Raw genomic sequence first — 23,132 nt, forward strand, 5'->3', positions numbered from 1 at the left:
ACCCCGACCTCCAAGGGAGCCCTTCTAGACCACCATCATTCATACCCGTAGATTGACTGAAGAAGTATGGCCATGGCACCCCGTGAGACATGGTTCCGCTCATCCTGTGAGAGTGGCAGCCCATAGATGGTGTGATACAGGTCAGTTCTGCAAGGACTGCCGGTGGTTAGTATCTACCATCCTCTCCATATTGCAAAATCGATAACCATAATGTGTCCAATGCACCCGAGAAGGCAGTAGCCAGCTGGGCGTAGGATGTCGTGTGATCTGTAAATTACTTGCGTGGGAAGATGTTTCTTAAGAAAGGTCGACAAATTCTTCTGGTTTGTTGCGTGATCTTGACGAGTGGAAGGATCGGTGATTCAGATAGGGGCTCCTCGACGTGTATGACAATGAAAGAAAAGAAAACAAAAAGCGCAATGGGGAAAGCTCTGCATCTCTAGCAGAAGCATGTCTATGGCGATAAAAGAGATCGGTTGGCAAAGAATAAAATGATTTAGCGGTACCCGTTGCTGTAGCGTGGGCCAGGTCCCATGCGTCCACTCATTCCAGGCCCGGCGCCAGGGCCGGGACGAGTTGCAACAGCATGGTTGGTGCAGAGCATACCGACGCGAGAGCCAAACTTGGAACCTCGCAAGGAGACCATGTGCTTTCGGATATGAGCGGCAACAATCTCGCGATGCTGAGGAGAGGCGTTGTTGAGGATCCATTGGATGAGGTAATTGCCATACTGGTCGCTGGCGATGTCGATGAGGGGGATGCGTGTACGGTCGCGACGACCCTCACAGACTCGGTCTAGGTAGCGACCGAGGAACTCTGAGCCCCCGATCTTAAGACACTTCTCGACAACCTTGGAAGCGAACTGATCAGTGCTGTACTCTGCGGCATAACGAATGACGTGGTCAACAGCTCGGCTGCGGTCAGGAGGAGCACCATGTTCGCAGATGTGCTGAATGCACCAGTTACCGAATTGGCCATGAGCCACAATGTCAATGTTGGCAAGAACCTCCTCGATACAAGGACGCTGTTAAAAAGAGTTAGTATAGTAGCATTGGCAAGAACAACTCAACATACCTTATCCTCTTCAAGACAGTTCTCAAAGATGTTCTGTACAACAAGACTGCCAGTCTCCCCAAGAGCCACTTCATGCCACATTCCGCTCAGTGCCTCGTTGACATACTTCATGATCTGTGGGGGCGACTCAGTCCAGCGGAGCTCGAAAAGCTTCTGCCAAACATGGCAGGCGTAACGATGAATGACCGTCTCTGGGATGCGTCGCAACAGTTCAGAAACCATAATGGCCTTGTATTTTTCCGGCACTGAGTCAAACGCCTTTTGGACAACATGACAACCAAAAGGATCCATGGAGAGACTCAAAGTGTTGCCTCGAATAGCTTCGGCAATGTGAATGACCTGGTCAGGTGTGCCATGCTCAAAGCATCGCTGTACCAGAAAGTTGCCAAACCGATTGATCATCAAGGGGTATGCCTGTGACACGATCGCATCCACGATCTCAAACTTTTGTTCAGGGGTTCCAACCTTGAGCTTCTGTTGCAAAAAGATAGAGGCTTGCTGATCGTTGTTGCAAACGATCTTATCGACAATGTACTTCCAGTTGCAGTTGACATTACGGTCCAAGAGACGACGATAGTTCAATGGCTCAGTTGGAGGCAGATACGTCTGATCCTCGGGCGACAGAACATCTCTTGGGTCCAGTCCCCTGCGTGGGTACAATGGATGCGGTCCAACCTCATTCTTCCATCCGGAGCCAGCAGTGAACTCGGAGGCGTGAGGTGACAGAGCTGTTCCGGCGGGAGGTGGATAGGGAGGGTAGACGCCCATAGGGCCGAGTCCTTGTGGAGCATTCAGAGCAGCTACAGGAACTGGGCTGCCCATGTACTCGGATTGGTTGGCAGGGCTGTTGTAGCCTCCCCCGTATCCAGATCCAAACGGCTGGGGGGAGTTGAATCGACTATCCATACGGTTACCACGGCGTCCGTAGTTGGGTCGCATCATCTCTGCATCTGGGGTCAGACGCTCACTGCGGAAGCCGTCCATCACGGGATAAGGCGAACCACTAGATTCTGGGCATGGTGGGTTAAAACCGCGTCCCCCAAGCCATTTTCCAGGAGCTGGTTCGGGGACTGGAGCCTGAAGCGTGTTGGTGAAGCCACCGGGGTGGCTTCCCCAGATCTCTCGAGTACGATTGAAGGTAGAAGCAGACATCGCATCGCTTGTGTCGGAATGAGCATCGTCCGGAGATCCCCACGCACTCTCGCGAGTAGGATACAACGAGTTACTGGATCCAATAGCAGAGTTTTCGGGCACAGTCGTGACGACACGGGTTTCCGCCAATTCTTGGTCAAGTTTAGAAATCTTGCTCTCTGCTTGGGCGAGCTGCAACTTCAGACGGACCACTTCTTCGCTTTCGCTATGAGCATCGTCGAACGTAGCACTGGCGGGTCGTGTAGTAGGAGCCGTGCTTGGAAAGGCATCGGTAGCAGGAGTGACGGGCAGTGAGTTGCTTGATGACGCATGATCGAATATCCTTGCATAGTTGACACCTTCATTATTCGCTTTGAGGGAACCGGGCTGTTGGTCTACAACCTGCTCAGAGAGCTTGGCAAGGAGCTTATCCACAGGGTAAGACTGTTCCGTAGTCGAGTCATCGTGACTGATTTTCATCTTCTATAATTGTTAGTAAATTGTGTACCGTGAGTCACACGGTCAGTTTCACCTTTGGGTGGCCTTGATTCGCAAGCTTTGAAGTTGTGAGGGCCGAGATGCTTTTCTTTGCAGGATTGGGTTTACCTGTTTCCTTCTGTGGTTTGCATCAGCAAGTTATTCTCCATGAAAAGATATGAGAAACAAAAAACGGTATGAGATATCCAGCCAATATATAGCGAATCCATAGAGCCGACAAACTTAAAATAAAAGTATACTGACCGGAGAGGAACGTGGGAAATTGCCTGAAGTCTCGCCCTGCACAACAGCAGTAAAGATAGGACTGACCTTCTCAGGTGATTCCTGAGAATATCCAGGTGAAGACATGATGTTGCACCAGTTGGGCTGGACTTGCGATGCAATGAATCTGGAGAGACCGCAATCGGATAAGAATTGTAGAGGGAATGGACGCAAGTAACGCGCGATGTGAGACAAAGAGTGTGAATGTACTGAATGTACGAACCAAGAAGAGGCTGATTGATTGTGTTGAGGGGAGAATGGTGAAGAGGAAGAGGAAGAGAGTGAAGAGGTGGAAAAAAGGAAGAGGATATGGTGAAGGAAGGGGTGTGGAGGTTAATCACTGACGCAGCTTTTTCGGCAGGCCAAGTGGAAGGAAAGTGAAGATGGAAGGAGCGTAAAGTGGCAGGTGCTAACAGCCGACAGGCGCAGCCTGGCCACTTCTGTTCCTTCCACTTTTGCTAAAAAAATAGCACTTGCAGCTGGCACTGACAGACAAAATAGGGGCCTATAGTCTTAAAATGCACGGTGTGATGCCCTGGAGCTTGAAGTCATCGTGACTTTGTCACTACTTCTATTCCTGTGAATACCTGGGCATCGTAGGGCCGAGTCTTCTGTACTTGTATAGCACGCTTGTAGGAAACACTTCCTCAGGAAGGCTATCCATCATGGATGTGAAGCGTTCATGCCATTCTTGATATTCACCGAATGCCTAACATGGATTACCTGCCTACTTACCTAGTACCTATACACGGAGATCGTCAGCTGGAAGTTCTTTCTCGGCTAGGAAAAGAAAACGTTAATGAGTGCATCAGCCTGAATTGTCGAGTACAAACAACTCGAACACAGATTGTAAGACAATGCTTGCGAGTCCAAAAGAGCTCTTGCTTCGGCATTGTATCCAACGACTTTACTTAAATGCCACAGGATGTTGAGACTGCCGTTCTGCTGCTCGCAACAAGATATTCCAACACTCATAAGAAGTGTGGCTGGGCTATTCAGCGGATGAAGACATGGATATCGTTTTCGTAGTCGGACGGACTTGTGATCTAGCAATCGAACAAGCAACAGGTCAAAGTACAGACAAACTTTCGCACTTGGAAATTGAACAATGCATTTTTTGCTGTAATACAAGTAATTGTACATACTGAAGAGAAAACCACAAATATCTTGGCTTTCCTCGTCATCGCTGCCACAGCACCATACACAAGGAGTCGTAAATCGAGATATCGCCCATTTTGCAGGCGATTCCGAAGATTTACTAAGCCGCCATGATCGGCATCAAATTTGTCATTAGATTCATTGCCTGATTTATCGCTTCTTGCCGGTAGGAGCTGGAAAGTTGTTAGCGACTTGTTTGCGTTGGTGAGTCGCGGATGCATACCTGGGGGTCCCTTCTTCTTCTTAGGCGCACTCTTTCCACGAAGCTTGAGCCTGAAATCAAATTGTTAGTACTTTCGCACCTATTTCAAGGTTGCAGTTTCCAGCTTACTCCTCAATATACTCGAATCGGTCCTCCTCCGCCTCATCCCAGGTTGCCAGGTTTGGCCCAAATTCGCGCTTAAGGTCCTGTATCGTCGCTGTCTTTCGAGGGTAGTATGCTGCCATGGCTGGTCCTCGTAGTCGCTGTCGCAGAATCTTGTTGCCCATGCGGACGCCCTCAGGGTTGTAGGAAGTCGCAAAGACCTGGCATTGCGCCTGCAGAATATTAGTACGAGAAAGAAATTTTCGGGCTCAATAGAATTACCTTCATCAGATCCAATATCCGCGCGCGTGGGACACTCATCTTGACGTGATTGACATTCAATGTTGCTCCTGTCAACTTTCCTGCTACTTGAATTGACGTCTCGTATGAAGTCTGCGCAAAAGTTGAACAAACCCGCCGATTGGCCACTTCGATCAAAAAGCGGGTTCAAAACTTTGAGAGCACCTGGAAACGGACCAATGAAAATGCAACTCCATAAGTGTTATTCGTTTTTGATATTTGGTCGTTCTACACGATTTCTGAAGTCTATTATCGACTTTTCCCTCGCTCTACAACTTTGAGTCACAAAATAGGGCTCAAAACAACCTTACTCTCACACAATACAAAAGCAATACCTGCCCAGTAGCCCACTTCTTCTTCTTTCAGCATAACCCAAGAAATACTAAAGCAACAACGCTTCAGGCCAGCAGGAAAATTGACCACGAAGTATAAGAGACGAAATTAGTAGGTCACGTTATGCTACTTAGTCTATAGTTCCCAGGCTATTCATTTTTGTACCTTGAGATTTAGGAGGCTAACCTTTCTACTACAGGCTATACAATATGTCCAAAAGACCAGCAGAAGACGGCCCACAAAAGGAGCCACGCAAGCGCGTGCAGGTTGCTGTTGCTTCTGTTGCTTCTGTTGTCTCTGTCGCCTCTGTCGCCTCTGTCGCGCCAGATATTTCGCGATGGTCTTCCACAGAAATACCTGACAGCCTGCCACCTCTCCCACCAATCCGTCCCGATCTTGAAGAGCAAGTCTTCAGGCACCCTGGACTTGGAGGCCCAAACTGGGAGAAATTGGAATGGTACGGCGACGCGACACTTGAGATGATCTCTACAGAATTCATATTCGAGACTTTTCCGCATCTCACAGCAGGCCGGTGCAGCCAAATCCGTGAGCAGCTAGTTCGAAATAGCACACTCGCTGAGTATTATCGAGAATACGGCATGGAGCACAAAACGCAATTGCCTCAAGACATCGGTAAGATGACAGTCCTGCTACGAACACAGAAGAACAACAGGGACGTAATCAAGCTTCAAGGCGATGTTTTTGAGGCATACGTGGGAGCAGTCGTCAAATCGCATCCTCAGGGAAACGCAAACGCCGTTACTTGGCTCAAGATGCTGTGGGGTCGTACAATCAAAGACCAGATCAAGAAAGCAGAAAGTTGCTTGGAAACAATAGCTCAAGCACAGCACATCGCTCAAGAACAACCTACACAGCCCGAAGCCAAGGTGATAACCCTTACAGAGCAAACTGCCAAAGGTCGTCTGAGCGCAGCGATAGCGGTGCCGGGAATCAAAATTCGGTACGAAGATATGGAATGCAAGAAAAAAGACAAGGACACAGGTCTCCCACTGTTTGCTATTGGAGTTTATCTTGACGGATGGGGAGAGACAGGCAAATTCATGGCATGTGGTGTTGGTAAGCGCAAGGCTGAAGCAGGTGGAAAGGCAGCACTGCAAGTGCTTGAAAATAGGAAACTCTTGAAAGTATACGAAGCTAAGAAGAAGCAATGGATGGAGGAAAAGGCGGAAGCCCGCGAGGCATAATCGACAAATGCTTAGCTAATGCTGATACCTATGTAGCATTTGGTAACAGTTAAAGTTATACACCGGTGGGTAGCAGAAAATGGCCCGAGTTTTAGAGTATAAAAACAAGTAATCTAAGAACTATACTCTAAGGAACATAAAGCGACTTACTGATTTCGTCGCTTATGCTCCTAACGGCCAACTTTTTGATACCCTGTGGAATATGAATAAAATAACAGCTCTCTTGTTTTGATCTTAGCCAAGTTCCGTTGTCAAATGTTTAGCTAGTAATGCTGCATTTGTAACAATTGGTAACCAGATCTACTAATGGAGTTAAAGTTACAAAGTCTTCAAAAGCTAGATAGCAAACCTGCCAATTCAATCGACCACTTTACAATTTATCTTCACGTGTCTCGGTTCATACTTAAGAAGATATGCAGGGGTTGGTCTCCGTATCCCGATATCTCGAACCGCTCAAAGGAGGGGAGAATAAGCTCGGTAGAAGGTAAAACACGACATTCAGGTATCCGTGTCAATGAGATCTTGGAAAGTCCATGAGAGAAGAGCAAAGGTACACGTATACAAAAACACAGCTTACATATTCTATACTGCACCGAACTATGATAGATGCCATGCTATTCATTAGATATACGGAGCATTGATTAAAGATCCATCATCTTTATACTGTTACCGAATCCCCAGATGTTATCCCCCCCCCCTGGGGACGTGCCTTTTCTAGTGGAGACGGCCCTGAAAGCGTACCTATCCTCCGAGCTCCATCCATTGGTAGGTAACTGCCCGCCCGTTACCCGTGGGCGCCGAGGTCCTCCACAGGTCCCGGCCCAGGACAAGATCTCGCATCATTTCATCATCCAATTGCTTCTGATCGAGCGTTGATCCATCATCTTAGTTTCGAAGACCCTCCTTTCTTTTCCCAATGGAGTCATAACACACGGGCGACTAGGCGTTTCTTTGGCTGCCTTCTATCTCTACACTTATTCTCTCTCTGTTACTTGATTCTTTCTTGATACATAGTATCAATTGCCTTCCTTCAACTTCGACTTTGTTGTTCTCCTTTCCATTCTTGGCTTGTGGGGTTCCGTTATCTCGGCCATCAAGCCGCGGTCCGGACGGCTCAAGGTCCGATAAAGGACCCCCATATCGAAGCTTGACTTGGACCTCGACGCCATTGCCACTCCCTCTCATCGGCCGCAACTTGCGTGTCGCGAGCCGTTTTTTTTTTTAACATAAAACATAGCCGCCAAAATGGCGGATTCAGTGGGTATGTCGTATTGTTCATCCGGTGCTCAAACGTTCTGGCTGACGTGTAATCAGATCGCGTGTTTGTACACGCTCTCAACACCGTTAAAAAGATACCCAAAACTGGCGCATCGAGACCGCCGCCGACTGATCGACTCCGACTTTATGGACTCTACAAGCAGGCAATGGAGGGTGATGTTGATGGTGTAATGGAACGTCCGACTGCTGCCTCGGGATTGGCATCCGACGAACTACAGCGCGAGAAAGATAAATGGGATGCGTGGAATCTACAAAAAGGATTGAGCCGGACAGAGTCAAAGAGGAGATATATCGAGGCGCTGATAGATACGATGCATCGATATGCGACGACACCGTAAGCGATATCCTTCAACTCCAACTACACAGGATCAACTAACGTGGGTCTGCCAGTGACGCTGAGGAACTTGTGTCAGAACTCGAATTCGTCTGGAATCAGATTAAAAACAACAGTCCAAGCTCGTCGCTATCGTCGCCGAGAGTCAACCAATCGACTGGCGCCGGTGCACACCAGCCTCAACAAGAACCCGAGCAAGCGAGCGATGGCGAAGGCCCCCTAAAAGAATTGAGACCGATGAGCGAGTATGACGAAGCGGAACTACGGTCTCAGCGACAAGTAGACCTTGAAGACGACGAAGTTGATGTACCAACTAGCGATCGAAGCAGTGGTCGCTGGCAGCGAAAGGTGGAACGAGCATTAACCACAATGTCTGCTGAGGTAGCTGCATTACGAGAACAAATTACAACAGGTCGAGAGTGGCGAGCGAAGAAGGAACGAAGTCTCCAAGTCTGGGCGAAGTGGTTTGCCTGGTTATTAGTCAAACACATATTTGCCGACCTCGTTATTTTGTCTGTCGTTCTATTATGGCTGAGGAAGCGCAGGGATCGTCGGCTCGAAGACCTTGTTAGAGCGGGTGTCAGGCTACTAAGAGAATACGCTCGAAATGTTCTGCCGTCACGAGGGTGATAACTCGGGCAGAATGTTGTCCGACGGTCCCTACTCTCAAGATTCACACTGAACAAAGCCCTCATTTGATTTTTCGGGCACAGCGTCGGTGACACTCTCCCAATATGAGAGTATTGCTATGTCGCGGCATGGTCTCTTGGTCTATGAGCTCTTCCGGGTTATGCCGACTAGCCCAGTATGCACTTGGTCATGAATTGTATATGGGCGTATTTGGATGCCTGCTGGTATCGAGTTCAGTGCCAGACAGGCACACAAACTACAATTGTCTTTGGATACAAGTTAATCATATTAAGTATAAGGCGCTTAAAGGAGTATTGGGCTAGCATTGTATTTAGAAGAAATGGGTGGTTATTGTGTGTCGAGGACATGTAGAATATCATGCGTGGAATATTATTACGAAACTACTACCTTAATTTAACCCTGTTTATTCTACAAGAGCCGATCTTTCCGTTTATTATGTGTTCTAGGAAATTATTAATTTTAGGATGATATTATCTGCAAAGAGCCATCTGTTTCTGCTTGGCGACCCAAGTACCCCACGGAATTCGTTGACGCTTAAGTTAGTACCTAGGTAGGTTGTTCTTTGTTGATAGAGCATTAGCCCCCCTCGGGGTATTAAAGAACGTCTGACGCGGGACCACACAAATGGATACTATAGGCCTGCGTCAGACGTATTTTGATGCCCCTAGGCCCCATCGCTAATCCTTCGTCTTCCACTTCCACTTCTGCAGGTGCAGATGCAGCTATCCACCTTTATGTTACACCGACCCTTCTCTCGTCCCTCCTAAGCCACTCATCTCAAACATCGCCTGCTGTGTACATGCAACCACAAATGAACCACGCCTTGATGCCCCCGTTTCTTCAAGGCATCGCATAATCTACAAATAAATAAATAAGAAGCATGGCGCAGCCGCCTGATCGCTGCGGATCAGGCCCGGAGCGCCTAGAATATCCCAAGCATGTTCCTGATCCAGACGGCCTTGCCATCATTCCCCCGTTACAGACCTTTGCACCCGCCATTTTCCGTCCTATAAGCAAGGATGAAGCCCTGTGCGACGTCACTTCCACCACCAAGCTCGAGCTTCTACAAGCAGAGCTTGAAGGTCTTGATGCTCACGCCATCAGCACCAACGAAAACTTCCTCGCGCTGTGCATACGCGAGCGCGAGCGCATCCTTCAAGATGGACGGCGCTACGAACTCCTCGAAAATATAGAGGATACAGCTGTACCAGACATCTCACGCGGCGTTGAGCCCGAGCATCTGAACACCATGATCTTCAACATGGAAGCCAAGCCACATCCGGACACTTACCCGGACACGCCACAAATTCCCCAACCTTCATTTGAAGGGCCCAATCGATCACTGCGCGAGTGCCAGGCCAACGTTACGATGGGGTTTGTACTGCGGTCTGCTCAAATGGCAGGAGCTCGTGATACAGAGTTAGCTGCATATCGGGCAAAGATCGAAGCAGAAATTAAAAAAGAACAACTCGGACAGGAACAGGTTCGCAGAGCCAACTAGGAACCGGCTTATGGATCTGCACCACAAACCCAGATTTCACCAGTCAAGTACGTCGACGGGGCATCTAGGGAGGCCTGTGACAGGAACATGTTCATGTTCCTTCCAAACGTTAATCGAAAGAGGAAGATGTGAAACGGCAATTTCCGTGGAAGTGCACATCGTAGTGAAGGAATTAGGTATTCAACTTATCTACCTTCAACCCTCTCTGTCAGACGTCCAATATGTACATACTACGAACTTCCCAGACGCAATAAAACAAAGCAGATCTTTCTATTCTTTTACAACCACCACCCTATACGCCATACTCGACCTGACCCATAGGCTTATCCTCCTCAATACCAGAAGCCATAAAGTTTGTCCTGGAATCGCCAGTAGCCTTGGCCGCTGAGCAGCGAGCCATTGTGGGAGAGCTGGAGAGATTGTTAGCGGGGGCTCCCGGTACATGATAGATAAATCAAGTTTACATACCTTCGTGAGATAACATCTGTGAAGTAAAAGTTGTCGATAACCTTCTTGAGGGGAGCTCCGGAAACCTTGGCACCCTTGTTCTGGTCCACAAGTTGAACCTTGCTCAGAGCAGGGAGGGCGACGGGCTCAACAACGTCGTAGGCGGCCAGAGCAGGGCTGATCTCGACCATGCGGTCTCGGACCATGGCGACGTCATCGTAAGGAAGAGGAGCGCCAAGGAACTCACTGGCAGCTCGGAGGATCTTCCAGTCAGTTCGCGAGGCACCAGGCAGAGAAGTGGCGGCTCGAGTCATTTGAACACGACCCTCAGTGTTGATGTAGGTACCGGCCTTCTCGGTGTAAGCAGCACCAGGAAGGACGATATCAGCGATCTGGGCACCCTTGTCACCGTGGTGACCTTGGTAAACAACGAAAGCATCCTTGGGGATATCGGCCTCGTTGACATCGTCGGCACCAAGGAGCCAGACGAACTTGGGCTTAGTCTGGGCAACCTCAGCAGAAGGAGTAGTGAAGCCAACCTCGAAAGCACCAGCACGAGAAGCCTCACGCTGAAGGACGTTGTAACCTTGCCATTCCTCAGTTCGGAAGTTAGAGGCGTGCTTGTCGACGAAGGTACCAATGGTCTCGTAGTAAGCCTTGGCATCAGCGTGGTCAGTGACGCCAGAGCCGACGATGATCATAGGTCGCTTGGCGTTCTTCAGGGTCTCGCCGAAGGGACCGGAGAGAGCAGTCTTGAGAGCTGCGTGATCGGCACCGAAGTGCTCGAACTCGAAGGTGGAGTCAAATGTCTCACCAACAAGACCAATCTCAAGGTCAGATCGGAGCCACTGCTTTCGGATACGGGCGTTGAGAACGGCAGCCTCGTGCCGGGGGTTGCTGCCAACAATCAGGATAGCGTCGGCCTCCTCAATTCCCCAGATCTGAGAGTTGAAAAGGAAGTTGGATCGAACATCAACACCGTGGGCGAAAGGCTGGCTGCCAGTAGGGGTATCAAGAGCCAGGTTATCAGAGCCAAGCTTGTTGGCCATATCCTTGGCAACAACCAGAGACTCGACCTCAGTCAAAGCACCAGCAATGACCTTGAACTCGTTGCCCTGGGGGTTCTTAATTTGGTAAGCACGGCCAATCTCGGTGAGAGCCTCTTCCCAGTCAGCGGGCTCGAAGCGACCCTCGCGGCGGACCAAAGGCATAGTAAGTCGTTGAGTCTTAAGACCATCACAAGCAAATCGAGTCTTGTCGTCAATCCACTCCTCGTTCACGTCGTCGTTGAGTCGGGGGAGAATACGCATGACCTCGAGGCCACGGGAGTCCACGCGGATGTTGGAGCCGAGACCATTCAGAACGTCGATAGATTCGGTGTGCTTCAGCTCCCATGGGCGAGCTCGGAAAGCGTATGGCTTGGAGGTGAGGGCACCAACGGGGCAAAGGTCGATAACGTTACCAGACAACTCGGTGTCAAGGTTCTGCTCGAGGTAGGTGCCAATCTGGATATCGTTACCACGTCCGGTGGAGCCCATCTCGGGGGCACCAGCAATATCGTTGGAGAATCGAATACATCGGGTGCAGTGGATACATCGGTTCATGGAAGTCTTGATCAGGGGACCAATGTTCTTATCCTCTACAGCTCGCTTGCCGCCAACCTCGTGGAATCGGCCTCGGTCCGCTCCGTAACGCATAGACTGGTCCTGAAGATCACACTCACCACCCTGATCACAGACAGGGCAGTCGAGAGGATGGTTGGCCAGCAAGAATTCCATAACACCCTCACGGGCCTTGTGAGTAAGGGGAGAGTTGGTCTTGACAACCATACCGGGCTGTACGGGCCAAGCACATGAGGCAACGGGCTTCGGTGCCCGCTCAACCTCCACCAGACACATTCGGCAGTTACCGGCAATCATAAGCTTCCTGAAGCATTGTCAGCGATAGATCGATCGTGGGAGGACTCGGAGGCATCGTACTCATGGTAGCAGTATCTAGATAAAGTTAGCCAGGCCATCCAAACTTGCCACGACTGTCTTGACTTACCGAGGAACTGTTGAACCTGCCTTCTCGCAGGCTTGAATAAGGGCAGAACCAGCTACAATTCTGTCAGAAGACGTCGACCAAGCCGCCCAAGCATTAAAGCATACCTTCAATAGAGATCTTCTTTCCATCTAGTAACAGTGTTAGCCTTCCTCGAACGTTCAATGGCTCTATACACAAAGATGCTCACCAATTGTCAGCTCCACCTCGGCCGGGCGCTGGCTTGTCGTCGCGAAGGTTCGCGAGACATTGACCGCCCGCCGACTCGTCCGCCAAGCCGAACGTGCTAGAGTATTTCGGAGCATCGCGTCGCCTTGACGGAGGGAAGATGAAAATGGTTACAGGGTCGCTGGAGGCGAATATATGCTCAGTCGTTGACGTCTGGGAACCTGCTGTTCGGGTGATGGATTTAGTGGCGCTAGCCCGCGATTAATTTACGTTAATGCTCATTGGTCAGCGTCTTTTTCTCTCTGCCTCAGGCCGCAGCCACAGATCCAATACCACTTATTCCACAATTCGCGCCGAGATTTTGGAATTTTTTTTCTTCCTTCTTCCAAATTAAATTGTATACGGGCACATTTTATTGTAGGTGGGCTTGCGCAACAGGACTGCTTTGGCAGAACTGTTGCTTCAGTCGAGTCTACCTCTATCTTGTGTTCAAGATGAATATTTTTACGCCGTTTATGGAAGCATGGAAGAGTAACCAATCTCCATGACCGCTGCCTCTTACCGCCGGTCGTAACATACCACCAAATCTTAGGATAGCTTGTAGATTTTGCGCATCACGCAACTGTACGTGCGTGCTCATTTATTAAGGATTGTTCTATCTGCCTATGAGCTGCAGCTGCACTGCATAGCTCGCTCAGACTGAGGGGGATCGTCCGTCCATCGTAGTTCCTCATCTTTGTCGCCATTGTGCGTCTTTCCGTCGAAAGTTTCGCCGTCCCAGCGATCTTCGAACGGGTTGAGGGCCATGTGCATGACACGGTTCAGCACGTCTCGTTCGCCGTCCTTCTCTACGCGCTGGATGAGTTCATCAAGAATCCAACCGCGAGGCACGAAGTTGGGGTTCACCCTCTTCATCGCGTCGATTCTCTCAAGGTCCTTTGCCTCTGATACATTGTCCCCCTCGTCTTTCCAATCCTCGATGATGCGCTCCCGCCAGCTCTCTAGCCAGATGGCAAGGCGTGCTCGGGCATCTTCTTCAGTTGTGATGGTCGGGGGGCCTTCTTTGTGGAAGAAGACCGAGGCCTTCTCTTTGCGGGCTTCTTCAGTGGCCAAATCCTGCAACTTAATCTTGCTCAGACGGCGGAAGAAGTGGTGGAAGTCAAGCTCCAAAGCTTCCATGGTGTCGAGGGCCTCGCTGAAAAGCACCTCAAAATCAGTATCCTTGTGCGTTTTGAGACCCAGGCGAGTGGTCATAAGTCGCTTGTACTCTGCAAGGAACACAGCCTTAAACTCTTCTCCAGCTTGTGTAATGAGCTTTTCAGCTCTTGCCACAATCTCTTCCTCTTGCTCTTTCTTGACACCCTCTGTAACAAAGGTCTCGTTGTCAGCATTTGCACCTGCTCCCATCAGCTCACCGATGGCCTCGCCAAAACGAACAAGGTTCCACCAGATAATGGTAGGCTGGTTTCTATAACTATAACGGAGCGCATAATCATCGTGGTTTGGTGTGTATGCAGGGTCAAAATTATCCATAAAAGCAAATGGACCAAAGTCTATCGACAGTCCGTAGATGGAAGTGTTATCTGTATTCTGTTATATGTTAGCACTATGTCAAGGATGTCAACACATTACTTACCAAGACACCGTTCATGAATCCGTAAGCTTGCCAGTGAGCCACCACTTTGGCATTGCGACGCACGACCTCGCGATAGAACCTCGTAAAGCGATTCTCCTCGGAACCATCTGCGCCCTCAATGGTGCCAGCAGCCACCTCACGCTTGGGTGATGGAGAATTAGCAGGTTTGTCTGGGTCTTCCAGCCGACCAGGCAGTTTTTCCCAGCCGCCAAAGACATCTTCTACGATATATGTGGCAAGCTGTCTAATCAACTTGCGATCTCCTCTTGCACGTAGAATGTCAAAGTTACCAAGGCGTACCCAGGATTGCGCAAACCGTAAAACGATAGCACCTGGCTCGATTCGCTCTCGACGAACCTTGGAATCTGGCAGCAGGGTGAGCGATAACGCTCTGGTAGTGGGAATCTTGAGAGCGTTGAGCGCCTCTGAAACAACAAACTCTCGGATACTAGATCGCAGAACAGCCTTTCCGTCGGCGAATCGCGAATAAGGTGTCAGACCGGCACCTTTAAGTTGAAGCTCGTATCGCTCGCCAGAGGCAGGGTTGGTTGACTCGAAGAGAGAAATGGCTCTGCCATCACCAAGCTGACCAGCCCACTGTCCAAATTGGAATCCTCCATAACATTGCGCCCAAGGGTAGCCACCCTCGAGCTTTTCTTCATCCCAGCCGTACAACTTGTTGCCCGCTACCATCTGTCTGAAATTGTCTGTCGTTTCTTCCCCGGACTTGATCCCCAGATCGCGCAGAGCGGCTGGACTGACAGCCAGAAGTTCCGGGTCTTTCTGTTCTTCGGGGCGCACCCAGGTATATATGGCATTACGCACTTGTCGGGGGCCTATCTGATCTCGAGGAGTCTTGTGGGAGTCGGCAGGTGTTGGGAACATGGAATCGGCAGGAAGAGATTCGGTGAAATGCCATGACTTGGGTAGGTCCTCAAGTGCTGCGCCTTCGTATCCAGACGCAGGCGACAATGCGCCATTGCCGTTGGAAATGTGAGCAGCCATTTGCTTGATTCGTCGTAGATGTGAGACTGGTTGTGAGCGCGGTACAGCTCTGCGGAGGGCGTTGCGACAGAGCATCAATGGCGGGAATTTATATGCAGGGAGAAGGTGACGTTAAAAAGAAATATTCATGCATTTGGAATCATTCGCTGTAAGTATATACCCAAAGACGTAGTCTCATTGCCTCACCAGCGGCGATAAATTGTGACAGTTTGCTGACAAAAGTGGCAATTGTTGACGGTTACTGTCGTCTATCTTGACATCACCTCGGAGCTTCGGCGTCGGCCCCCACCATCGGTCTTTCTGACAGCTTCGGTAATGCTGAAACCCCCCCACTTAGTAGGTAGTTCGGTCGTCTGTAAGACGGAACCGGCCCGCGATTTAACTTCCAGCATTCTACTTCTGGTGGGAATGATCCTCAGTTTAAGCTCATGTATATCTCACAGGATCTTGCCCGGCGAGATCATACACGAGACTCAATGTCTATTATGTCACCAAAATACTTGCGTCTTATGGAATTCATCTTCCACTCGTCCGGCATGGCATTATGAATTGATCGACCGCATTGGCCCAGAATCGGTTTTGCGGGTTGACATATCTCGCTGTGGTGTATTCCCAGTAAGCCGGGAACCATCCTGCCGTCTCCCAGTCCACTATACCTACAACTCTGTCTCCACGGGCCAGAATGTTGAGGCTGCTCAGGTCGCCATGGGTGAGGACTATCTCGTTTTCTACTTGCCGGTAGAATTCAAAAAGTTCAACAAGATCAGGATAGTTGGTATAGTCAGCGTCCCAAGGAATGTTATCGACCAGCGCTTCGTAGAACTCGCGAACGCTGGCGTAAGGACCTCAGTAAAGCCTTGGCGGCAGCCGACAGTCGTAAAAAGGCCCGCCTTCAACACTGCTAACCTTTGTCCCTTCTGGGGGCGTGGTAGAGCGAAGCTCAGTGACCATGTCACGCAATTGCTCCAATATTCACATTTTTGATTCATCTGAGCGACTTGTCCAACCATGCGCCGCCGTTTGCCCCTTGATATGCTGCATCACAGTGTATGTTGTTCCCTTATAGATGAAAGGGTAATGTACCTTGGGAACGGGAATGGATGTATGGGCGGACGAATTGCATGGCGAAGGCTTCGGACAAGTTTCCATCTTGTCTCGTCTTTATGCAAATATCAGAAATGTGAAGAGGGCCAATTTGTTTTCTCAAAAATCTTCGCAAGATCTTGTGACGACTTGCTTTGACAAGGGCAACAATCAGTGTACGGACGATTGGTCCTGGCGTCAGCAGCACTGGCGTTAAAGAAACAATCAAATATAGCGACAGCACTGAACGATAGGGGTTTAATGCAAAGCAACGCGAGGCTAGATTACTGCTATATTGGCACACGACAAAGTCCCAGATGGGTGTGTGATACTACAGAGAAAAGTAGTGGACGGACAATGAGAAAGGAATCGATAAAGATCGAACTGCGGCGCGTCTGTCGGGGTTCAAGAACGACCTTTCTATTGCATACTAAGACGGGACAATCAATAGGTTTCATGGCGATACGATGATGATGTGCTGAATGTTTAGAGGTAAAATCGAAACGAAAGAGTCAATCTGGCCTGAATTTTAAGAGAAATGAATAAAATATGCTCGAGAGTATTAAAGGCAAGACAGACTGAGCTGAAAGGTCGTGATGGTGTTTTGGACCGTTGTTGGCAGGGATCTTTGCATAGGTACCTCAGTGCCTGCATTGATAAGAAATTCAGTAATTTCTTTTGCGATTACGAGCACATTGATATGGATTCACAAGTTTAAATTCTTTTCTGGTATTTTTTTTTTAAAAAAAAAGACTCAAATGAAATCAACAGCAACAGCAAGTCGAACTTTAATACTTTTGCTATCCGATCACCTGATGATCAACTAACTTAACGTCTGCAAGTGCTGTGGCTTCAACGGCGTCGATTCCGAGTCAGCTCCGGTTTGTGGCGGCAAAAGATTTCGAATTTATATCGAACGCCGAGAACGAAGTTTATTGGACTTTGTTATCTTCTATCCACAGCGACACCTTCACTGGAGTCTTTTTTTATCCTTTTCAAACTCACTTAAATAATTCTGACACATTGACTCTCTTCCTAAAATATGGCCACGGGCCCTGAACCCTCGGCCAAACAGCCTAAGCGGATTCTCTTCATTGACGCCTATGACTCGTTCACAAACAATATTGTCTCCCTTCTCCGAACACTTCTGGGCGCAGAGATATTTCTCATAAGGATTGATCTTTCGGTCATTGATAGACTGGATGAAAACGACACGCCTGCAAGATGGACAGAGCAAGAATTTCTCGATAATCTCTCACAATTCGACGCCGTAGTTTGCGGCCCTGGCCCCGGATCTCCGCTTAACCCAGAGGATGTCGGGGCTTTTAATCTGCTCTGGAATCTCCCTGAGCATCGTCAATTGCCCGTTTTAGGTATCTGTCTTGGTTTCCAGAGCCTTTTGGCTGCTCATGGCGGAGCTGTGAGAAGGTTGAAGAGGGGCATCCATGGCATGGTGAGAGAGATTGAGCATCAGGGAGAGGATATCTTTCGTGAAGTGCCACCTTTCAAGGCTACTCTGTATCACAGCTTGTGTGTCGATATTGGTCAGTACAGCGATGGGTGGCAGGAGAAGAATCGCTGGAACCCGACCTCTGAGTTTACACCTCTGGCCTGGGCGACAGAGTTCAGAGACGATGGTCGACGAGAGCAAATTCTTCAGGGTGTACGACATCTCAAAAAACCGTTCTGGGGTCTTCAATACCATCCGGAATCTGTGTGTACCGAAAAGACCGCACATGGTGTGCTCATCAACTGGTTCCAGGCTGCCATTCAATGGAACAAGAACCAAGGACGACACATACAGGGACCTTTGCTAGAGATCCAGACTCTCTCACCACCAAATCATCTGGAGTCTGTAGCTGCGCACAAGGAGCGATTGTCAAGAGACTGGTGGTCGACGTCACATGGCGAATCGACGTCCTTGAGAGACTTCGCGAAATCAGCAGAGTATACACAAAACACAATTCCTCTACCCCAAGGAGTTGGCGTACCAGAGATTGTCGAAACGCTGGGATTGGCCGAGGGAGAATCTCTCATTCTCGACTCGTCGAGTTCAAAGAACGGAGATGCGTTGGCCCTAAACAGTATTATCGCTCTAGAGGTCGAAGAGGCATTGCGGGTTGAGTACAATGTCTTAGATGACTTTGTGACAATCCGACTACCAGCAGCTGGCGATACCGATAGAATTGAGACCGTCAGTCTCGAAAATGGCACAGTCAAGGTTTGGGAAATCATCTCGGATTTTTGGGAGAGACGAAGCTATCCCTCTGGATTTGATCAGTCAACTTCCGCCTTTAAAGGCGGCTTCATGGGCTTCATCACTTATGAGGTGGGTTTGCATGGTCTTGAGAAGAAGATGGTGCCAGAAAATAGGGGTCATGCGAGACCTGACATCTGTTTGGCATGGATTACCAAGAGCATTGTTCTTGATCATCGAGCTGGTGTGGCACACGTCCAAAACCTGAAACCTCGAGGATCAGACGACTTGTGGCTCGAAAGGATGACGGAAAGAATTCAACGATGCCTCTCCCAAAGGCCATCAAAAACAAGCAACGGGCATATCAACGGCAATTCTGTTCAGCGCAAGCAAGTCAATATCACAACACCACAACCCGACAGGTATGAAGAGCAGGTTCGCGTGTGTCAGGACTTCATCGCAGCAGGAGAGTCGTATGAACTTTGCCTCACGTCACAGACAACTATGGAAAGGCCTCGTTCTCGCAACGATGAGAGAAGCCCTTGGCACATCTACCAGACACTCAGAAATCGACAGCCAGCCCCTTTCGGATCATTCATCCGACTTGGTAGCGCTACAATGCTCAGCTGTTCCCCTGAGCGTTTCATGCGCCACGACAGTAACGGGCTTTGCTCCATGAGACCAATGAAGGGCACAGTCCGCAAGTCGGAAGCTGTTTCGACGCTGGCACAGGCTGAGAAGATTCTGCATGTGCCCAAGGAGGTGGCCGAGAATCTCATGATCGTCGATCTCGTACGACACGATTTGCATGGCGTTTGTGGTGTTGGCCATGTTACAGTCCCTGATTTGATGAAGGTGGAAGAGTATGCCACCGTCTTCCAGATGATCACAGTCGTTAACGGTCAACTTCCTGGACGCAATGGCAACAAGCCCCGTGGCGCTCGCCGAAGTAGCTTTGACTCACACTGTCCATACACCGGTCTAGATGCTCTTGCTGCAGCCCTTCCTCCTGGAAGTATGACAGGAGCGCCAAAGAAGCGCAGTTGCGAGCTTCTACAGGTTATTGAGGGTCACCACGAGCGAAGTCTGTACTCTGGTGTCGTTGGATATATGGATGTCACTGGCGCAGGGGACTGGAGTGTTACAATTCGGACGATGTTCCGATGGGATGATGAGGAGGTCCCTGCTGAAAATGGCGAGACTGAGCCCAGGGAAGTCTGGAGGATCGGAGCTGGAGGCGCGGTAACTATTCTCAGTACCCCTGAGGGGGAAAGGGATGAGATGTTTACCAAACTTGCTGGTCCCATGGGCGTATTTAGAGACGCGGCTTAAGTGCCAGTTCTCAAGGGAAAATGCAAATTGGATTAGATGGTTGGGAAGGGTAGGCGTAGTATTTGATCTTGGACATGATACCTCAACGTACACATCGTCGGAGTTTTGGGTTGGATTTCAACAACATAGACAGGGAACGCAAACGTTTACAAAGAGCAGAAATAATACGGTTCATATGGCTCCCACAAAGACATAGCACTGGCGACGGACTAGGGCCATCTTATTGCCATGCCGGAAGTCAAAGAACCCTCTTTGCGATATCCGAGACCCCTGTTTAAACCCCGCTGAATGCCAATGTGACTCCTTTGTCTCCCGTGATCATACACGCGTTATACAGGTTTGATGCTAACAATTACCCTCCTCTTTCCCGCAAGGCTACATGCCTCTTCGGTTGTTGTTCCGAGATTTCGATTTATCCTGACTTAATTCGCTTGTGCCACGCGCGCGCACTTAGAAATCCTGCTCCTCGTGGAAGAACATGCCGAAGCTGACAATGGTTCCGTAAATCAGTAGACCGCCGATTATGGACATAGCCATGGCTTGGACTTCGATGAGGCCGGAGTGTGCGAGGACGACAGGTAGAGCTGCACAAGGGTTAGCCACGTGAACAATCTCAGGTGGGCGTTCCATCAGGATCGGTGTCGAAACACCAGTTCGACCAGGAGTAACAGGACTTACCAATTCCCATAACAACGAAGAATCCTGTAAAGAAACGTCCAAGATCTAGAACTGCAGCACCGGAGCTCTCGACGAAATCATCGGGGTTGGCGCAGTGTCCGCAGATCCAGTTGGGAATGGGCGCAATGACATATGTGGCGACAACAAGCAGGGGATAGTAGACCTTCCACAGCGCGCAAGACAGAATAACGAGGAGGAATCCGACGGCGAGCACGAAGGAGAGTGCGATGATGGTTTTGAGACCGGCAGACATCTTGGGTGATGGTGTTTATGTTTGACTGGTATGCAACGATATCGACGAACGAGGCTCCCCGTGGGGAGAGGAGTAAGATATCTTATCGGTCGAAACGGGGAGATCGAGTCGGGTGGCGACAAAGCGACTGGGTCCGTAGAATCTGACAAACGAGAATTTGTTGATGGTGCGTTACGCGGCTAAGCAGGCCAAGTTCCAAAGGTGATGCTATCGCAGCTGTCATGGTACGTACTACAAGTGACGCAGAGCCGCGGCGCAACCGGTCCGGAGAAACTAGCATCCGGGACACCAGCCACGCTCATCATGTTAGTGATTAGCCAATTGGAGGAGAAAGAAACCAGAGGCATACTATAACTCATGGAAAAACTACATATATTACCATTGTTATAGTAGTGATCTTTGACTATTTGCAAGCTGAAGAGGTTTGCTCTGGGGGTTTTTCTTCTTCTTTTTTTTTTTGAAGTATTGGCTAGAGTCATGACGGGTGTTGCGCTGTCGGGTGTTAAGGTTGAGAATATTAGATAGATGATTGGCCCACTGTTGATGTGGCGTAGTGAGCGCCAACGCTGGAGTAGCCAGAGATAAGATAGCGGGACGAAATTCTAGTAAACTAGCCTGAAATTTTTCTACTCGCCATCTTTCGCTGCGTCAAATCGCAAACTTCTACCAACTTTAAAACCTCGGTCATTCTTGGTTTTGAAAGGGGCCTGAGTCTCTGGAGTCTTTCGGAACTCTTTTCGTAGTTTTTTTTCTTTTGCGCACTTTCTAGCGCTAGGATTTCGATCAACACCAACCAACTTCTCCGTGTCGTATCGCGAACTATTGCCAACTTCAACATTTCTTACAATGGCGTCCGACGAGATTGTTTGGAACATTATCAACGGCAATGGTGGATTCTGCTCTTACAGACTTAAGTAAGTCTCTCTTCTCCCCGCCCCTTTCCCTCCCCAAGGGTTGAGGCTCGACAATATTCAAAATCGACAACAAACTGCCCTTGTTCTCCCACTCCTCAACAAGGCCATACTACCTACAAGATTACAAACTTGCTAACCTCTACAACAGAACCCCGCATGTGAAGGCACAAAATGCGTTCTGTCGTAACGAATACAACCACAGTGGCTTGTGTAACCGCCAGTCGTGTCCTCTCGCCAACTCACGCTATGCCACGATAAGAGAAGAAAATGGAAAGATTTATGCTTGTCTTAAATCGATCGAGAGGAGTCACATGCCAAATAAACTATGGGAAAAGCGCCTGTTGTCTCGTTCTTATAGCGAAGCGCTCAAGCAACTGGATGAATTGTTGATCTACTGGCCCAAGTACATGATCCACAGGTGCAAGCAACGTCTTACACGCCTGACACAAGTCCAAATCCGCATGCGTCGCATTGCTGCTGAGGATGAAAGATTGGGCGAAAAGCTTGTGCCGAAGATGGCACCCAAGATCAAGCATCGTGAGCGGGCTCGTGAGCGCAAGGCCGAAGCAGCCGCCAAACTCGAACGCACCATTGAGCGGGAGCTCGTCGAACGCCTACGACAGGGTGCCTACGGTGACCAACCTCTCAACGTCAGCGAGCACATTTGGAAGAAGGTCCTTAACGCCATGGAGCGTGACGGCGCGGGCGAACGTGACATGGATATGGACAAGGGTCTCGATGAGAACGGCGAGGAGATTGAGTCAAGTGAGGACGAGGAGGAAGACAACCTCGAGAAGGAGGTTGAGTACGTTTCCGACATTGGCGAGAGCGATGACGAGCTCGGTGACCTCGAGGAGTGGCTCGGCAGTGACGACGATGAGGAGGTCGAGGAGGAGGAGGACAGCGAAGAGTCCGAGAGCGAGAAGTCCGGCAACAAGCGAAAGCGCGGACGGGCTATCAAGATGAAGAACAAGAAGCCCAGACAGGAGGAGAAGGAGAAGCTGATGCTGACCAACGATCTGTCATGGTAATTGCTCTTCTACAACAATGTAAAGCCTCGGCGTTTGCGGAGTTTGCGTTTCCTAAGCAAGATGAAAATGGGGAGAAGGAAAGAAAAAAGCATCATGGTGGTCTTTACGTTGCACTATATGGGACACATGGCGGTACAATACTTCATTTCTGCTGAGCTGGTTTGCTTGGTAGTTTATAGACACCAAATAGACTGCCATTTAATTATCTCGTTGACTCGGTTGTGATTCTTCACTCTTTAAAGCTTAAACATATCACTGTCAAACTACCTAACGCAAAGTTTCAAACAAAAGTCTTACACAGGACTTCCTTGATCCAC

General features: G+C 49.5%; 10 protein-coding genes across 10 annotated transcripts; 5 read left to right on the forward strand and 5 right to left on the reverse strand.

The window, feature by feature from the left end:
- Positions 1-496: 496 nt before the first annotated feature.
- On the reverse strand, positions 497-3,051 carry FSST1_011173 (armadillo-type protein; the record flags this gene model as incomplete). Its single annotated transcript, XM_083234278.1, has 4 exons — positions 497-1,024; positions 1,075-2,688; positions 2,738-2,821; positions 2,947-3,051. The coding sequence occupies 4 exons, from the start codon at positions 3,049-3,051 to the stop codon at positions 497-499; spliced, it is 2,331 nt and encodes a 776-aa protein (XP_083080869.1).
- Positions 3,052-4,272: 1,221 nt separating this feature from the next.
- Positions 4,273-4,747, reverse strand: FSST1_011174 (mitochondrial 37S ribosomal protein mS33; the record flags this gene model as incomplete). Its single annotated transcript, XM_083234279.1, has 4 exons — positions 4,273-4,295; positions 4,346-4,395; positions 4,454-4,659; positions 4,709-4,747. 4 exons carry the CDS (start codon positions 4,745-4,747, stop codon positions 4,273-4,275), a joined length of 318 nt encoding a protein of 105 aa, XP_083080870.1.
- A 521-nt stretch (positions 4,748-5,268) lies between these two features.
- Positions 5,269-6,264, forward strand: FSST1_011175 (ribonuclease III; the record flags this gene model as incomplete). The annotated part of the gene is made up of 1 exon (XM_083234280.1): positions 5,269-6,264. One exon carries the CDS (start codon positions 5,269-5,271, stop codon positions 6,262-6,264), a length of 996 nt encoding a protein of 331 aa, XP_083080871.1.
- Positions 6,265-7,509: 1,245 nt separating this feature from the next.
- Positions 7,510-8,506, forward strand: FSST1_011176 (acyl CoA binding protein-domain-containing protein; the record flags this gene model as incomplete). Its single annotated transcript, XM_083234281.1, has 3 exons — positions 7,510-7,525; positions 7,579-7,876; positions 7,933-8,506. 3 exons carry the CDS (start codon positions 7,510-7,512, stop codon positions 8,504-8,506), a joined length of 888 nt encoding a protein of 295 aa, XP_083080872.1.
- A 901-nt stretch (positions 8,507-9,407) lies between these two features.
- Positions 9,408-10,028, forward strand: FSST1_011177 (uncharacterized protein; the record flags this gene model as incomplete). The annotated part of the gene is made up of 1 exon (XM_083234282.1): positions 9,408-10,028. The coding sequence occupies one exon, from the start codon at positions 9,408-9,410 to the stop codon at positions 10,026-10,028; it is 621 nt and encodes a 206-aa protein (XP_083080873.1).
- Positions 10,029-10,320: 292 nt separating this feature from the next.
- Positions 10,321-12,823, reverse strand: FSST1_011178 (NADH-quinone oxidoreductase subunit G family protein; the record flags this gene model as incomplete). The annotated part of the gene is made up of 6 exons (XM_083234283.1): positions 10,321-10,438; positions 10,497-12,401; positions 12,455-12,469; positions 12,522-12,573; positions 12,626-12,649; positions 12,709-12,823. 6 exons carry the CDS (start codon positions 12,821-12,823, stop codon positions 10,321-10,323), a joined length of 2,229 nt encoding a protein of 742 aa, XP_083080874.1.
- Positions 12,824-13,349: 526 nt separating this feature from the next.
- Positions 13,350-15,402, reverse strand: FSST1_011179 (uncharacterized protein; the record flags this gene model as incomplete). Its single annotated transcript, XM_083234284.1, has 2 exons — positions 13,350-14,276; positions 14,323-15,402. The coding sequence occupies 2 exons, from the start codon at positions 15,400-15,402 to the stop codon at positions 13,350-13,352; spliced, it is 2,007 nt and encodes a 668-aa protein (XP_083080875.1).
- A 2,050-nt stretch (positions 15,403-17,452) lies between these two features.
- Positions 17,453-19,939, forward strand: FSST1_011180 (aminodeoxychorismate synthase pabA; the record flags this gene model as incomplete). The annotated part of the gene is made up of 1 exon (XM_083234285.1): positions 17,453-19,939. One exon carries the CDS (start codon positions 17,453-17,455, stop codon positions 19,937-19,939), a length of 2,487 nt encoding a protein of 828 aa, XP_083080876.1.
- Positions 19,940-20,389: 450 nt separating this feature from the next.
- On the reverse strand, positions 20,390-20,870 carry FSST1_011181 (vacuolar protein sorting 55; the record flags this gene model as incomplete). The annotated part of the gene is made up of 2 exons (XM_083234286.1): positions 20,390-20,523; positions 20,618-20,870. 2 exons carry the CDS (start codon positions 20,868-20,870, stop codon positions 20,390-20,392), a joined length of 387 nt encoding a protein of 128 aa, XP_083080877.1.
- An 846-nt stretch (positions 20,871-21,716) lies between these two features.
- Positions 21,717-22,815, forward strand: FSST1_011182 (ribosome biosynthesis protein MAK16; the record flags this gene model as incomplete). The annotated part of the gene is made up of 2 exons (XM_083234287.1): positions 21,717-21,784; positions 21,933-22,815. 2 exons carry the CDS (start codon positions 21,717-21,719, stop codon positions 22,813-22,815), a joined length of 951 nt encoding a protein of 316 aa, XP_083080878.1.
- Between the last annotated feature and the right edge of the window lie 317 nt (positions 22,816-23,132).

The sequence above is a fragment of the Fusarium sambucinum genome, chromosome III (genome assembly GCF_050947815.1).
Source record: "Fusarium sambucinum isolate potato_lamoka chromosome III, whole genome shotgun sequence".
NCBI lineage: Eukaryota > Fungi > Ascomycota > Sordariomycetes > Hypocreales > Nectriaceae > Fusarium > Fusarium sambucinum.